At 41.7% G+C, this 17,762-nt stretch overlaps 1 protein-coding gene across 1 annotated transcript; it reads left to right on the top strand.

Annotated features, from left to right (window-relative positions):
• Positions 1–7,241: 7,241 nt before the first annotated feature.
• Positions 7,242–16,739, top strand: LOC139445732 (phytanoyl-CoA dioxygenase, peroxisomal-like). The gene is made up of 8 exons (XM_071226937.1): positions 7,242–7,304; positions 7,663–7,829; positions 8,641–8,809; positions 9,510–9,591; positions 10,288–10,469; positions 12,084–12,233; positions 13,726–13,866; positions 16,644–16,739. Exons 1-8 carry the CDS (start codon positions 7,242–7,244, stop codon positions 16,737–16,739), a joined length of 1,050 nt encoding a protein of 349 aa, XP_071083038.1.
• The last annotated feature ends 1,023 nt before the right edge of the window (positions 16,740–17,762 follow it).

Below are 17,762 nucleotides of genomic sequence, written 5' to 3'. Positions count from 1 at the left end.
CTACCTGCTGAAATGGTTGATGTTCTGGTGCCAATGGCCCAGTCTTGGTGCAGTTTGGATACACCTTAAAGTTAATATTGTAAATGTCCTCAAAGACACCACGTATCCTGCAAATATAAGCATTAATTATTTTATTATGACAGAAGAATAAATTGGTAATGTTGTCTATCTTTATATAATCACGATAATAACAGGTTATTTTAATATTGATTATCTTGAAAATAAAGGCAGTTGTATTCCTTTTGGAGAACACACATGGTCACAAGAGGACATGCTGTATACCCTGTTGATACCTACGAACGTAATTATACTACCTACAGGTGTACATATAATTAGGAGATAAATATTTCGTTTTGTAAGATTTGCGTGATGTTATGCTGAATGGATGTACGGAAATTTCATTTGAACACGACGCCGTAAGGCGGAGTGTTCAAATGAAAAATTTCCGTACATCCATTCAGCATAACATCACGCAAATCTTACAAAACGAAATATTTATCGACATTGTAACATGAACGTTAATTAAATCGATATTTAGGAGGAACTAATTTACTGAGCGCATGACACAACAAAACTGTCGTTAGTAATACGTCTCCTCGTGCTCACCTTCGAAAAGATGCATGATATGGGGTGCCGCGAAACCGATCAATGGTTTCGAGGTACTCCAATAATGAGGGTCCATTTTACGAAAGGGGTGGTCACATGTTCAAGCTCATTTCTCAGGAAATAAACAAACAACAGGAAATATCACAAATTCAATTCTTTATCACAGTTCCTCATATTACTTGTAATTTGTAGTTATGCGTAACTATGAAATACAAATAATCAAAATTAGAAAAGACGTACATACTGTTTGCCCCCTGTACAAGATAGTGTCAACTCGTCTGAAACTGAGGTGGTGACAAGAGACGTCAAACGTGCGAAATTTCAGACATGCAGCTTAGCTGGGATTGAAAAAGTTGTTTACTGTTACAGTGGAATAACATATGTGAGAGGCCGTGGAAATTAGCAGAAGAATTAACCTGGAAATTACTCACGGGAGCAGTGGACAGTGGCAGGATATTTGTATCTATGACAGGTACCAAATTACGTTCGTTAGCGAGCTGCTCCTGTCTCTGAAAAATGTTCGAATAATGTCGTTTTTGAGACGAGCACGAGTCAATGGAATACGACTTCAACGATTCATCGGATTTGTGGCCGGTAATTCTGCAAATCTCGCGATTCAATACCTGCGTTTGAGAGTAAAGTGACGGCAGTTTGCAGTGTGAAATTCCCAGTCTTGGATAATGTTTATGCTGCGCTCAAATGGCGGCCCCCTGATGTGCCTGTGTATGGCAGCACGCAACCCAACAAAACTCGATTTTGAGTAAAGTTCTCCCTCAGCATTTCTGACTTCGGCATAAAAGAACCTCAGTCTCTCATTCAGTTGAAAAGCAGGAAGCTCTTCGAACGTGGGTTCAAAACCTCGGAAACCAAGCCATTCTGGAAGTGAAAAGATTGCCGTGTTCAGGGTACAAATGTGACGGTAAGTGGGAGTATTTCGTTATTATTACGGTGTCGTGTTTAAATGAAATTTCCGTATATCCATTTAGTATAACATATCTCAAATCTTACAAAACGAAATATTTAATTTATTTTAAGATTTTGGTCAATCTCGTTATATTATTGCCAATTTTTGCGATGACACATTGGTCACGCTTTACATTGCTATTATGGCAATGGTGTAAGGGAGGTAACTCTCGTAGGAATTTTTTTTTATTTGTTTATGTATTCTTTTATGTTTCAATGGCTTACGTCGAAATATTTTAACTCCCAGTAGATTTGGAGAGGTTCCTATCCACGATGTCCTGTACTGCTTTTGTATCATGGGACGCGAAGCGGTGACTGGACGCTTGAACTTTGGGCTCTACGGAAACGCTGGCTGTATTTCCTAGTTCGGGGGCCATCTCAGAACGGTTTTCAGCTTCAACAGCTTTTTGTGGGTTATAATAAGAACAAAATTAGGTGGATGTATGAAAGTCATTATTGAGTTGCAATAAATGTTTTTTACTCTGTTAAAAATTGATTTTGTTTTGTTTTTTTCCTTTGGCCAAGCCCAAGAAAATTACATTATTTATGATTATGATTTTGTAATTAATGGAAAAAGGTAAATTTCATTTACCTTCAAATTCTTGTATTATCTCAGAAAATGTCTCGTCGCCCCATTCACTCAATATTTCATCGAAATCTCCGATGTGGAAGTCAGGGTAAATTTCCATCTGTTCCTCCATGTTGATGATTTCAAAAATAGTTCCATTAATTAATGTATACATACACGGTGATGAGACCCCAAAAATTCAGCGATGTTATGCTCATTCGACAACACTTTTTAACCAATCAGATCAGGGAACATACCTACATTTATGTTACAATCATGTACGTTAGTAGTAGTAATACAATTGCAACGCGTTCATGTGCATTGGCATATCATGTCTGCATTTTTAACCGTTTCATATTTGACCAACAACATTCACACATTTGTAGCTCTTCGTGGAAGTAAACGGTATCATATATCTTATAAACGAATTTGGTCTCAGTCGAGAATGGCACATATATTGAGAAGAGAGGAGTAAGGTTTTGTGGTACAACGTGGTGGTTGATGAGCAGCAATGGATTAAAAATTTCCAATGAAGACAAACATTTGCTCCCCTTTGTCGAGAGCGCCACAAGCTTCCTGGCAAGACATCAAGCATCTAAACCCGTGGATGTGGAACACCAAGTTGGAGCAGTTACATGCTCGTTGTATTAGGTTCTTCAGCCGAGTTCAGAACATTGCAGTCCCTCTTCCTGATGAGCACAATCCGGTTGCTCAACATATGTAATTTTGCTAGGCGTTATATGACTACAGTACACACGATATGTGGTGCAACATGTGGTGTGAGCCATAATAAATAACATAGGGAAACCCGTGAAGATCAGGGTTAGAATTGGTCTTCAGCAACCCATGCTTGCTGGCGACTATGCTTTTCACTAAACAAACAAACATAAGGAAACTGGTCTACAGCCTCTCAAGAAAACAGTGTTTGTTGTTTTACGCCGCACTAAGCAATATTCCAGCTATATGACGGCGGTCTGTAAATAATCGAGTCTGGATCAGACAATCCAGTGATTTACATCATGAGTATCAATCCACGCAATTGGGATGCGATGACATGCATGAACCAAGTCAGTGAGCCTGACCACCCGATCCCGTTAGTCGACTTTTACAGCAAGCAATGGGTTGCTGCGTGGAGACTTTCTACCCCGGATCTTCACGGGTTTCTCAAGAAAAAAGAAATAGTGAAACTACTTCTATATTACAAAATGATAACAAATTATTGTCCCAAAATAGCTTTGTAATCTTGTTCCAAGTCGGATAGATAAAAATCATTACAAATTAAAAATAGTATGTAGTTACAAGAAATATTTTGCATGTCTTTGCTTTACAGTAATTCGTTTCTTCCGGATACCGGCCGCCTCTTGAATCTGTTACCAGATGACGTTAAGCATTCTAGCACGCATAAGCTGGTTATAAAAAGACATAAAATATCTCTGAAAGTTGCATTTACTTTGATTTAAATTACGGTACTCGATATTGTTAAATTGTCCATGATCGTTTAATAATTGGATGTAAAGATATTCATAGTCATTCTGTTGAAAGACATATTTCAAATATTGCAGCATGTCAGTGCGGTTCTTATTTAGATTTCCCACTTCCCTTCCTCTTTCCTTGGCCTATTAACAAAAATATTAGAAGCTTTATGTACTACTACACAAATGGTTTGATCTGAAAATAGTATTGTATAGTAAGGAATATAACATTTTTATTTTTATAACATACTTATGTCTGTCCATGATTTCACTGAAAATAGAGGTGGTTTTGTACACTGAGTATAAATATATGTTAATCTTATACGCATATGACTGTAGTCTTGGTAACATGAGAAGTCTTCTCACTGAATGATTTGTATTGTTTATTTACCTTAATGTTTTGATGTCGACATCAGTGTAGTTATGTAACAGGGAGCGGTATTTATTTAAGCCAGATAGGCCTGTTTACCAATCATGTTAAACATAATATGTTTGAACTCTCCACCCCACCCCCACATTCCCACATACACGGTGAAAAATCCGGGTTTAAAGAATTTGTCTTCAGCAACCCATGCTTGTACGAGGGGACTAACGGAATCGAGTAGTCAGGCTCGCTGACTTGGTTGATGCATGTCATCGTATCCCAATTACGTAGATTGATTCTCATGATGTCAATCACTGATTTAACTGATCCAGACACGATTATTTTCAGACCGCTGTCAAATTGCAGAACTATTGCTGAATGCGACTTTACACAACAAACAAACATTCACACGTCGCGGGACGACGTGGCCAGTTGATAGTGACATATATCCCCAGATCCACCCTTAATTAACTGGTTCCCATCAACCAGAGAGTTAGTATAATGCCATTTGTGCTCTCTGGTAAAAGTTTACACTCGGCTAACGCAGCGGTTAATATCAAATTTATTTCGTATATAGCAACAACAGTTTTATTCTCCAAACAGTATTGTGTTCCTTTCAATAAATCACACTGTTTTAATATCTGCTCAATAACTTAACAAATTAGAGTAGCAGATGTTTTGAAATTATTATCTCAAAAAAAGGAAAAATATCAACCTGCTTAAGGTTTATGTTAATATATTCTGGCGTGTTATACGCTCCAGCACATTGTTGCGCGAGACACGAGCAGTGTTGACAACGACATCGACGACTTGCCGTAGCAGTCAGGTGAGTGAGTGAGTGAGTTTGGTTTAACACGTTTTTCAAGAGTATATCAGTTATACCATGTCGTTGTTGCATCCAGGTGAGTGAGTGAGTGAGTTTGGATTAACACAGCTGTCAACAATATATTAGTTATATCACGGCGTTGTTGCAAACCAGATGAGTTTGGGTTATCGTGGCTTTCAAAGGTATTCCAGTCGTAGAACTACGTTGTTACGACCCAGTTGAGCAGGTGTTTGTTAACGCCATCATCAATGTATCAATTATATCGTACAAGGGAGTCTCAGCGTTCACGTTATTTCAGATAACTTACTAACCAGGGCCCACTTGCACAAAGCGATCTTAGCGCTAAGATGATCGTAACTCCCATACTTTAACATAGGCTTACAATAGTCGTAGTGCTAAGATCGCTTTGTGCAAGTGGACCCAGATGTACTAGTAGCTTACCAATCCAACAGTATCGCTCACTGGCCAGCAAGACCGATAACCCCAAAAGTAAAAGAACGTTTCTCACAACTATTAACTGAGGTTCCACTGATAATGAAGATACAATGTTAAAGTGTTTATAACAGTACCCCAGTAATTCAATAAAAAACAACATATATAACCTATTGTCAATAGTTCATGAAGGAACGTAATAGTCATTACCAGATATATGATATTCTCGTACTGTAGCTTCAGGTTTTACAACAGACTATGAGGCCCGTGAAGATCCGGGGTAGAATAAGTCTTCAGCAACCCATGCTTGCCGCAAAAGGCGACTATGCTTGTCGTAAGAGGCGACTAAGGGGATCGGGTGGTCAGACTCGCTGATTTGGTTGATGCATGTCATCGATCCCAATTGCGTGGATCGATGCTCGTTGTCAGTCACCGGATTGTCTGGTCCAGACTCGATTATTTACAGACCGCCGTCATATAGCTGTAATATTGCTAAGTGCGGCGTTAAACAACAAACAAACAACAGACCATCAACAATGCTGGACTCGCTTTCTAATTTTTCTATGTTTTTTTCTTCACTTTGCTCCTGGATGTCGTGTCAAAATCCTCACTCACTCACTCACATTTGAACATAATGATGAATTCGTCACGAGCTGAACATTCGTGTTCAATCCTCGACCCTTGGTCACGTGGTTGAACAAACCCATTCAACTCGTACACCCGCTGATGACACATGTAGCTTATGAACAAGCAACTCACAATGTGCGTTTATGTGTAGGCCATAAGTCGCTCCAGCCCATAATGTTCTGAATTGTTCTTGTGACGTCCAACTCATATTGTTCTGAATTGTTCTTGTGACGTCCAGCCCATATTGTTCTTGTGACGTCCAGATCATATTGTTCTGAATTGTTCTTGTGACGTTTATGTGGTAAAGCAGCCTAAGGTTTCCTCATTGTGTATCGTCCATTTTATCATTTCTAATTAAAGAATGTACATGTCTCATTTGCCAGTCGCCGTCTGTAGAATGTTTCACCGACAATATACTATAAAAATGTGTAAGACATGTTTGGAGTGTTGTATCTGAATAAAAGCGACAAATCTGTTCCATGTTCATAAGAAATCTTTGCATAAAAGCAAAGTCGATTGTACGATTCCGACTATATCATGAGTATGTGTTTATGAATCATTATCAACGAGTGATTATACTAGGTGTTCGCGACAGGATATTCCTGACGCTTAAGTTACTTTTTTTGGCCTAATTACCTTGTTTTGACTTTGCCAATCCGAGCGGAATCCGACTCATAAGCATTAAAAAACACATCATCTAGAAGAGGAGCACAATTGGTGCCCATGGGGATGCCTACTTCTTGCCAAAATGCCTTTCCCCAAAATGTTATTAGATGTTATCAATAAGGAAGTCCAGCATTTCTCATATTGTTTTCTCAGTAAAGATCAGATGACATTTGCTTTCATATTTGACAAATTGTCCTGACCCTTTGAAGAAATTATCCCGAGCCACTAAACCACTACGTCTCACAGCCTAAATATAACGTGAGGGCGGTCGGGTAGCCTAGTGGTTAAAGCGTTCGCTCGTCACGCCGAAGACCCGGGTTCGATTCCCGACATGGGTACAATGTGTGAAGCCCATTTCTGGTGTCCCCCGCCGTGATATTGCTCGAATATTGCTAAAACCGGCGTAAAACCATACTCACTCACTCACTCACTCCACATCATGCTGACACGCCGTGATATATATAAGTTCTGATATACTGTTCAAAGCGTCGATAAACCCAATTTCACCCACATGCTGTAAAACATTAGAACAACATGAATGTATAGACATGCGACTCTCGATCGTCATGTACATATATGGTGATATTTGCTCAACCTTTCGTCAGGATCACATAGGTATTTCTCTCAACTCCTGGACTCACTTCTCTCACTGTTTACCTGTCTGCAGTATCGCTACAGTCCGCCTCACATCCACTACACGTTTGAAACCTGGAGGGCATGGCCGACCGTCTGACGACTTTGATGAACCACGTGATCAACTCACAACCAACAAAGACTCTCGTATCCTTACACATAAAATTATGTTTAATGTAGTCTGTTAATGCATTTTAATAATGTCCAGTCAATGCCTTTTAATAACGTTCAGTCAATGCATTTCAAACATCAAAATGATGTATGGCCATGGGTCGTCTCTATTCGCTGTACAGAGTTGCATCCCCTTGGCGTAACAGAATCCTATAATCGTGGGTTCGAATCCCAGATTCGCCCTGATGATTATTTTCTATTTGTCAGCCATATCCTTAGATCAAAGTCTAAGACAATGATCACTTCAGGCTTTCCTTCCATATATAGACTTAAATGGCACGCCGTAATAACTGCAATACGGTCACTGTTACCATGGATACCTGAACATTTGTAGCAGTTTGAACCAGCGTCCCAGACCCAGGCTTATGGTGGAGAGGGGGGTAGGTTCAGGTATACCCAGGACAACCCTCGACTGACGCTTGAACAGAGACAGTTCTACGAGGAGAACGGGTACCTGGTCATCAAGAAGCTGGTGGCACAGGAGCACATAGACAAATACAGGTAACCAGAGGCAAAGGTTGTAAGTTGTGTTTTCTCCTCACGATGCCGCAGATCATTGTTCATGTTTTCAGTCACGAGTTTGTCTGGCCAAGAGTATCAGTTGATGACATATGTCTCGGTTCCGTTCTTTTGTCATGGGGACCATCTCTTCGGGCTTTCCTAGCACATCAAGCTGACACTCCGTGATGTAACTGGAATACTGCCGAAGGCAGTTAAACCCAATTCTATAAGTAGGTTTAAACCTTGTCATTATATTAGTAACATACATTATTGGATGAACGAGATTTCCACAGTCCTCAAATACTATCTCTGAAAAGGTACGGGCGGTCGGGTAGCCTAGTGGTTAAAGCGTTCGCTCGCGACGCCGAAGACCCGGGTTCGATTCCCGACATGGGTACAATGTGTGAAGCCCATTTCTGGTGTCCCCGCCGTGATATTGCTAAAAGCGGCGTAAAACCATATTCACTCACTCACTGAAAAGGTACCATTTGGTTGGTATGTATTCAAAGTTTCATGAATAGTGAACATATTTCGAGCTCTGGAAACAAATCACATCCCAACTGTCAAGTCCTTTTTGTTTCCTTCCAGTGCGAATAACATCTGCATAAAACGCAATAATCACCAGTATATGATGATATGTGTGCACAATTTGAATAGTGAACGATATTTGGCGTTCTGCTACGGAAATGAACGTGACAGACGGCATGCTGGCAGCGCCATTGGACGTGACAGCCGTAATTCTAACATTTGCAATTATCATCGCAAATTATCTAGAAATTTATCTCTAACATTAAATGTCTGTATGTTACAGGAGCAGGTTTGTGCAGATATGCAACGGTAAAGTGAGGGTGCCTGGCATATCCATCGTTCACGATGTAAGTGTCGCCAAGTCGGACTTCATCCCAAGCGAGCGCACTGTAACGAAGATTCAAGACTTCCATCAGGACAAGGAGCTGTTCAGCTACTGTCATCTTCCGGAGGTCAGAGAGTGTGGCAAACAAGATGATTATGTGACACGCTTCTTTTATAATCATGTCATCAGATCAGTGTGTGTGTGTGTGTGTGTGTGTGTGTGTGTGTGTGTGTGTGTGTGTTGGAGTGATGGGGAGGAAGGGATCTTTTGGTAATAAAATATAAAGTGCTTTTTCCTTTTGACTTTTCAGGGAGGGTCATGCAAAACTGTACAAGGACATGGGGAGGGTCATCCAAAATTATGAAAAGCATTAGGGGAGGGTTATTATTTTCAGTACATTAGTGCATAAAAAGTCTCCACCCTCTAATACATAACCGGTCCCTTACACGACGTGATGTTAAAATCGGAGTTATACTCACTCACTCTGTCAAAACGAAATTAATGAATACATTGTTCCATATTTTATTGTTACCAGATATGTAGCTAACATTTCAAAGTATTTTACCCCTAGCCAGAGTAGGTCCGAAATAACCAATGCTAGTTGGAAGAAACGATTTGATGGGCAGGTTCGGTGACCTGGTTGATCGTTCCTCGACGGCGTGAGACGTTGCTCAACAAATGAATCACTGGTTTGTCTGGTCCATACAGGATTATTTACAGCCTGCCGTCACATAGCTAGAATACTGATACGCTAAACATCAAACCTCTGAGCATAATTATGTTTGGACATAAGGCAGGGGTCCCAGGATCGTGTTTATATATTGCAGGTGTTGGACTACACGGAGTGTTTCACCGGCCCGGACATCGTAGCTGTTCACGCCATGTTTATCAACAAACTGCCGGACCCGGGTAGGTACAGCCGTTTGTACTCAGTGGGCTAGCACTATATATCGGCATGAGTCCGGACTAGTACAAGCAGCCACACACGTGCGTGCACGTGGCTATATAAGTGCAATGGCTATAGTGATCCCGACCGCCTCCGTGGTCTAGTGGTAGGGCGTACGCCCGGAGAGCGGAAGGTCCGGGGTTCGATCCCCGACCGCGTCATACCAAAAGACGTTCAAAGATGGTACTTGTTGTTACCCTGTCTGGCGCTCGGCATTAAGGGGCTAAAACAAAGACTCGGCTCGGAGTCAGTAGACTGTGTCTGCGTGGGGTATTCATGTGAAACTGCGGCATGGTATCTCAGTGAGCTAGCACTATAAATCGGCATCAGTCCGGACTAGTACAAGCAGCCACACACACACACACACACACGTGCATGCACGTCGCTATATAAGTGCAATAATCTTGCGGACGCTGTACCACTAGACCACGGTGGCGGTCAAACTATGCTATGACCCAATCTAGACTGTTTACAGAAACATAAAGGATAACCTGGTTAGAGCAACCGTGACTAAAAGTCTGTTAACGTCCCCAAAGTCATGGATCAATGCGCATGCTATCAACCCCTGGTTTGCCTGGCCTAAACTCGATTATTTACAGGCAACGTGATGAAGCTGAAATATTGCTGACTGTACTGTTATTCACTCACATATTTCTTAGGAAAGGGTACGTCCCGTCATCCAATGCACCAAGACTTGATCTACTTCCCTGTCCGACCAGCTGACCGGGTCGTGTGTTCCTGGACAGCCTTGCAGCCAGTGAACAGACAAAATGGCTGCCTTGTAGTTCTGCCCGGCAGCCACAAGGGGGAGCTGCTGGAACATGGCTACCCCGAATGGAAGGTATGTCGTCTGTATTTCAGAAAATCTCAGTCATCAAGTCTAGATGGTAATTTACACGGTCAACAGAGTACTGGTGAAATAGTATCAGTACATGGGTCATATAATACTAATAAGCAAGATTGATACGGTTAATTCATTTTTATTCATCCTGTCTGGTATCTGCATATATGACTCTACAGTTTAAGGCCCCTGTACTGTTTGTTATATTGCGACCGTATAGGGAGAAACCGGTCAATTTGGATCCTATCCTCCATGAGTATAATGTGTGGAACCCATTTCTGGTGTCCCCCGTCGTGATATTGTTGGAATATAGCGGCATAAAACTCTCTCAGTCCATTTATTAAGGTAAATTCCATGGACCCTTCGGTACAATAGCTTCGCTTGGGAAGTGACGTTATTGATATTGTCAATAACTCCTCACTGAATTTCTCTCGCACTTTAGTGTAATTTGATTGGATGGCTAATTCTGGTGCGATGTGCGGGTACTCAACATGCTCAACCTCGTCGCGAACACCTGCTGGATGATCGTGGAACCATGGGGTACCCTAGTGGTTAAAACTAGTGGCTAGTCAAGCCGAAGACCTGGGTTCTTCTCTCCACAAGGGTACAATGTGTGAACCCCATTCCTGGTTTTGAAAGGCATTTAAAACTTTGAAGAATGTGAAGACCTGATCTGAACTTCTTTATTGTTTGTATCGACGTGTTAGTGCTGTTTCCCGACCCTTCACGAGGTGAATACTGATAAAGTGCATTGAGTGAGTGAGTGAGAGTGAGTATGGTTTTACGCCGCTTTAAGCAATATTCCAGCAATATCACGCCGGGGGACACTAGAAATGGGCTTCACCCATGTCGGGAATCGAGCCCGGGTCTTCGGCGTGACGGCGGAACGCTTTAACCACTAGGCTACCCGACCGCCCCCATATATAAAGTGCATTGATATACTATGTATACACGCTGATATGCTCACACAAGGTAGTAGGGCTGTGACGAGTCCAAATTTACTACCCGGGTTCCCACCCCCGTCTGTTACCCGACCCTACCTGGGTACCCACTGTAGGTCACAGGAGATGTCTTAAAATGTCCGATTGGGAACATTTTTAGCGTAACCCTGGCAAAACGAATTTGGATACACGTAATAAACAATCCATTCATTCATACACTGAAGTTGAATTATGTTATATCTTTATTCAACTATATGAAAAATTAGAAGGAATGGGTACATAGTCAAAAGAAATGCGAACATTAGTGACTTGTAGTGTAACCATATAGTTCTAGATCATTTTAGTCATTAAACAATATATCACGTGACTAACCACGGGTCCGGGTAGTCCTGTGGGTACCCGGGTCCTACTCAGTACCCACCCGACCCTGGTACCCGAGTTATCCGTCTCAGCCCTACAAGTTAGGATACATTTTCAAAGATAACAATATAACAAGGAAGCCAATGCGATTTACGGGAGAGAAGCTGAAATATTGCTAAAAGCTGCGTAAAACTCAACTTACAAACTCACTTTTATTGTAAACTTTATAGTGACCCGGAAGTCTATAATTTGCCTCTCCCTTTCGTTTTGTCATCTGATACTGTGACAGAGATAAATGTTGACGTTGTTACAGGGAGGTGTGAACTTGGCCTACTTTGGTGTGAAGGACTACGACCCTAGCATCTCCCGGGTCCACCTCGAAATGGAGGCGGGGGACACTGTGTTCTTCCATCCCCTACTCATCCACGGCTCCGGCACCAACAGCACGGAAGACTGTAGAAAGGTCGGACACGTATAAATTCCAGGAGTCATGTGATCAGATCACAAGAAACTGATTTTGAAATTCAACATAACGTAATACCCCTGTGGAGTAAGCGGCAGACAAAATACTCAGCACCCTATGCTGTTCGTAAGAGCCGACTAATACTACCTGGGTCCCGTTCCACAAAGCCATCTTAGCGCTAAGAGGGTGTTACGCCCATATCTTAGCATAGGCTTACAACAGTCGAAGCGCTTAGATCGCTTTGTGGAATGTGTGATCCAGGTGGTTATTTGTATCCAGTATCCGATTCTGTTGATAAGAGCCGACTAATACCAGGATCAGGGAGCCGTTCCACAAAGCCATCTTAGCGCTCACAGGGCCACGGATAGCCTTTTTTTTTTAATGTAATCAGTACAGTCAGTATAGTATGGCTATCCTGGCCCTGTGTTAGCGCTAAGCGGATCGTAACGCCCATACTTTGTGGAACGTGTGGCCCAGTCGGTTATTTGTATCCAATATCCGATTCTGTTCGTTAATGCCGACTAATGCTAGAACCAGGGTCCCATTCCACAAAGCCATCTTAGCGCTAAGAGGGTCGTTACGCCCATATTTAAGCATAGGCTTAAAAGTCGAAGCGCTAAGATCGCTCTGTTGAACGTATGACCCAGTCGGTTATTTGTATCCAGTATCCGATTCTGTTCGTAAGAGCCGACTAATACTAGAACCAGGGTCCCGTTCCACAAAGCCATCTTAGCGCTAAGCGGATCGTAACGCCCATACTTTAACATAGGCTTACAACAGATGGCTTTGTGGAACGTGTGGCCCAGTCGGTTATTTGTATCCAGTATCCGATTCTGTTCGTAAGAGCCGATCTATAATACTAGGACCGGGGGCAGTTCCACAAAGCGACCTTAGCGCTGACACCCATATATTTATATTGGCTTACAACAACAGTCGTATAGCGCTAAGATCACTTTGTAGAACGTGTGTCACGGATGGTTATATTCCAGCTATATTACGGGGGTCTGTAAATAATCGAGTCTCGACCAGACGATCCAGTGAGCATCGATCTACACAATTGGGATACGATGACATGCATCAACCAAGTCAGCGAGCCTGACCACCCGGTCGGGTTAGTCGCCTATTACATTGGTTTCTGAAGACGTATTCTAACCCGGATCTGATCTTTACGGTGTGCATACAAGAAATATTGAGCGGTTTATGAGTTATTTCCCGCAAACGAACCGTACCCTAATCTACAAAGATGCCCATCTGGTTGCCTTGGAAACGGAAAAGAAATATATATTTTTTAAATCATGCACAGCAACAGGTACCAGTTCAACACATGTATGATTTTTTTAGTACAAAGTTTCGTACATATATTTTGAACAGTTTAAGATCAATGTGTTGAATGCGAACCCCACCTTCACTTCTGCGTCGGAACAAAAGTGGTTGCAAACTCATTTCTCCGTCCACAAGAACTTACCGCTGGTATCTGTATCTGTTTCCGCAGTCGATATCCTGTCACTTCGCCACGGGCGACATGACCTACGTTGACATTGACCCAACCGATCCTAACTACCACGTAACCAAGGCGACACTCGAGACATACCTGAAGAAGACGGGGATAGATCGGGGCCTCATCTCACACCAGGTCAGACTGGGATGGCTATACAATTGCCAGGATGTTTGTGTGGCATTTAGAAGGAGGATGTGTAACTAATGACAAGATATCATAGAATGCATGATCACAATCTCATTAAAATCAGATCTTTGTTCTCGCTTCCGCTAAACAAAGATCTGAGGACATCCCATTACGGGTCATATCAGGCCGACCTTGTGCAAACTTTGACCGACCAATGGAATGACCAATCAGAAGGCAGCTTTCTCGTGCTTTACGGTACAAATTTCAAATTAGCGAATACGCTTCGAAACATATTTTGACAAATTCTCGATTACAAATTTGAAACCTGAACAAAAAAAATTCTGGAATGGCTAATAGATGGTCTAGATTGTAAGGATTCAGTCGTAAACTATCGTTCGGAATACACCATGTTAAAGTTTTCCAGATTGCATGACAAGAAATCACATTCTGACTTGTCACTTTCATAATCTGGTAAGCGACGCACTGATTGGTCGGATGAAAGGTCCTTCCGACGTGACCCCTAATGGGATGTCTTCAGATCTTTGTTTAGCGGTAGCGAGAACTAAGATCTGATTTTAATGATATTGGCATGATCAAGACTTTTATTGCAGTTTTCGCGATGTTATAATGTAGAACAATGTTACCAAGGATAGATCAGTGGTGAGTCACGACGTCAGTCTATTGTGACGTAACTCAAAGGGTTCCCCACGCCTTCTAGCCATCAATACGGTAAGGTTAGAAATAAGGAGTTAACAAACATCGTAGGTACACTAGTACAAATGTCACTTCACACGCTCCAGTGTATCATCTGGACGCTGACGTTGACGTCATTCGAATCTTATGGCGACGTTGATCTGTGGGAGTGAAGCTGTTCGACAATTGTGGTTTTCTAGACGGTGGTCGTGATAAGTGCATGAGGAAAAGTTAATCAAAAGGTTTATGAAATACTGGGTAATGAAGTTATTATTAAACTCACATGTACTGACTGTACGACACTCGTGTTAATATTCATGTATTACGCTCGCTCGAGAAATAGAAGAATTTTGACACTCGTTTCGTAAAATTCGTATGACACACATGCTTGTATAATAGTCTCCATACAACAACCCGTTAACTGTCGATAAATCACCAGAAAAAAGTACATGTATATTTATTTGTTGGAACAAGGCAAATTAGATTGAATAACAAATAATAGATTTGTATTGGTCTAAGCGAAAGGAGAAGACAAAGTAGACAAAAGAATATGGATAACAACTTCTTTGTTATATTGTATATACCGTTGTCAAGCAAGGCTGAATTATTGAGAATAATATAAGGTAGGTGACATGTGTAATACATGAGAGGTATTAACATGAGTACGTTAACTAATAACAACAGAAGGGTGATACTGTAACATGATTGCCAGAGAACACACAACCAGGAAGGCAGTCAAACCGGAGAAGATTACGAGGTGGGTTGATTGGAAAAACTAGTGCTTGATGAGTTCATGGCAGGCCTATAGGATGAAACAGCCCTGGTTTCTGTTCATAGAAGGCTTGTTGCGACGAATCTGGTAGTTTTCTTTCAGTGAAGTCATGGAGGTTGTTGGAGTGGATTTGGATGTTTCCCAGTTGATTTTGAGATTGGGGAAGTTGCTGACATGGTCCAAGATGGCTGATTTACTGTCTGATTTGATGGTTGAAGGTTTGTGCTCCTTCATTCTGGTGTTGATGGGGCGGGATGTTTCACCTACATGGGATTGTCCATAGGTACAGTCAATTTCATACACTACACCTTTGGGCTCTTGAGATTGGTGTTTTTTCTGCCGTTGGCTCTTTGTAAAGTATTGAGGGTGGTGGAGCTGGTGAAGTAGGTGTCAATGTTGGCTTGCTGTTTGAGGAAGCGGCTGATGGCTTGGGAAGGTGTTCCTATGGATGGGAGGGCGATGCGAAAGGGCGCTGGTTCAGGTTCATAGTCGTAGGTCGTAGCTCTGGGATGGAGTATGGGGGAGATGACTTTGTCGACGAGACGGGTAATTGTTGAGAGGAGTGAAAACATAATGGAGGTGCTGGCTCTCAGGCTTGGGGTCAGCAGAGGAAAGGTTGATGCCTCGTTTTGTGACTGTGGAGGTGACTTTTGTTTGTCTGTCGTTTAACGCCTCACTCAGCAATATTCCAGCTATATGACGGCGGTCTGTAAATAATCGAGTCTGGACCAGTAAATCATGTGATTGACATCATGGGCATCGATCCACGCAATTGGGATACGATAACATGCATCAACCAAGTCAGCCAGCCTGACCACCCGATCCCCTTAGTCGCCACGACAAGCATAGTCGCCTTTCACCACAAGCATGGGTTGCTGAAGACCGGTTCTACCCCGGACCTTTACGGGTCGACTGTGAACTCTTAGTTGAAATGGGATGGTTGTAGTTGACGTGGATGTACTGATCAGTGTGGGTAGGCTTTCTGGAGACACTGGTTTGGATTCTGTTGTTCGTGTCCATTATTCAGTCTTGCTTGACAACGGTATAAGGATCTATACCAAAACGAGGCTATTACAGTACAATAAAGAAGTTGTTATTCAGAATTTGTTTTTTGTCATCCATCAACTTTTAAGAAAAGCATTTCAAACAAAGAGAGAACAGGGAGGGGAGTTGTGTTATTCTGTACATGCCCTCGATTATCCAGTGTATGCTTTATCCATTATATTATGTATGATGTTATGCAATAGAATGGCCAAATGGTACACTGGGTCATCGTGTAAGTGCCTGGTAACGTTAATTCTTGAACGTATTTTCTATGCAGGATCTCTGGAGGTTCAAGGTTCGACTTGTGAGAGGCAAAGATCACAACCGCCGGAACATACAAGATGACTTTCGAAAAAGAATGGCAAGACAATAACCCCTTCTTGTTCTTCAACCATGAGAATCCGCCTCGGCTGACCCTTCTTTGTGTCTCTAATGACATTATTTCATATTCCAGCTTATGTATTTATTAAATATAATATGTGCCAGGATAACATGTCAATAAAAAAAGCTGTAATCAGACATGTTACCAATCCATATATATAATAATTTGTCGGATACAGTGTTTCAATTTATAGTTTTCTTGGTGGTGCCGTTGGTAATATCTTACGATGTTGGTATGATGCATTTATAACTTCATAAACGCAAAAATAAATTGAAGTCAATTCTTATGAATAAATATGTCAACAATTCACAGACTGCTTATTTCATCTTTATCATTAAAACACACATCTATAGACAAGAATACAAAATCACTGACATCGTTCAGTGCAGTTATACGACACAAGCACACACATGACGTCTCTTTGAATTGCTATGACGTCACCCTGGAATCAGATGACGTCATGATGTATCCTCGTGTTATGGTTTTTCATTACGGCTCTAATAACAATCCCAATACACTAGAATTAAGACTTACCTTTGAGAACATTTATTTCTGTAAACAAGTACATGGTCAAATTGATTGTTTAATACATGTATCTAAATACGTTTTGCCAGGACTATACTAAAATAGTTTCCAATCGGACATTTTGAGACATCTCCTGAGACCTACAGTGGGTACCCGGGTAGGGTAGGGTAATAGGGGGGTGGGTACCCGGGTAGTAAATTTGGACTTGTCCCAGCCCTAGATAATGCCTTGCCGAGAGAGACGAGTCGATCAGGCGCCATCATATGATATTGACTTAGAGCCCCTACATTACAGTCAAGTTAAAAATAGTCACATGACATTACAGACAGAAAGTTTACAAACATCAGCCGATACACAATCGGTGCATACGATTGTTCTTATGCAGAATTATCATCAGATCAAGTTTGATTAATATGTGTATTAGTGAAAAAGTAAGTTTTGAGGTATGTTTTCGTTACTTATGGAATGTCTTTCCTCGTGGAGCTTGAT

Source organism: Haliotis cracherodii, unplaced genomic scaffold (genome assembly GCF_022045235.1).
Source record: "Haliotis cracherodii isolate W230 unplaced genomic scaffold, xgHalCrac1.p SCAF_6, whole genome shotgun sequence".
Classification (NCBI taxonomy): Eukaryota; Metazoa; Mollusca; class Gastropoda; order Lepetellida; family Haliotidae; genus Haliotis; species Haliotis cracherodii.
The sequence above is the reverse complement of the archived record's forward strand: the minus strand, read 5'-3'. Positions and strand labels throughout refer to the sequence as shown.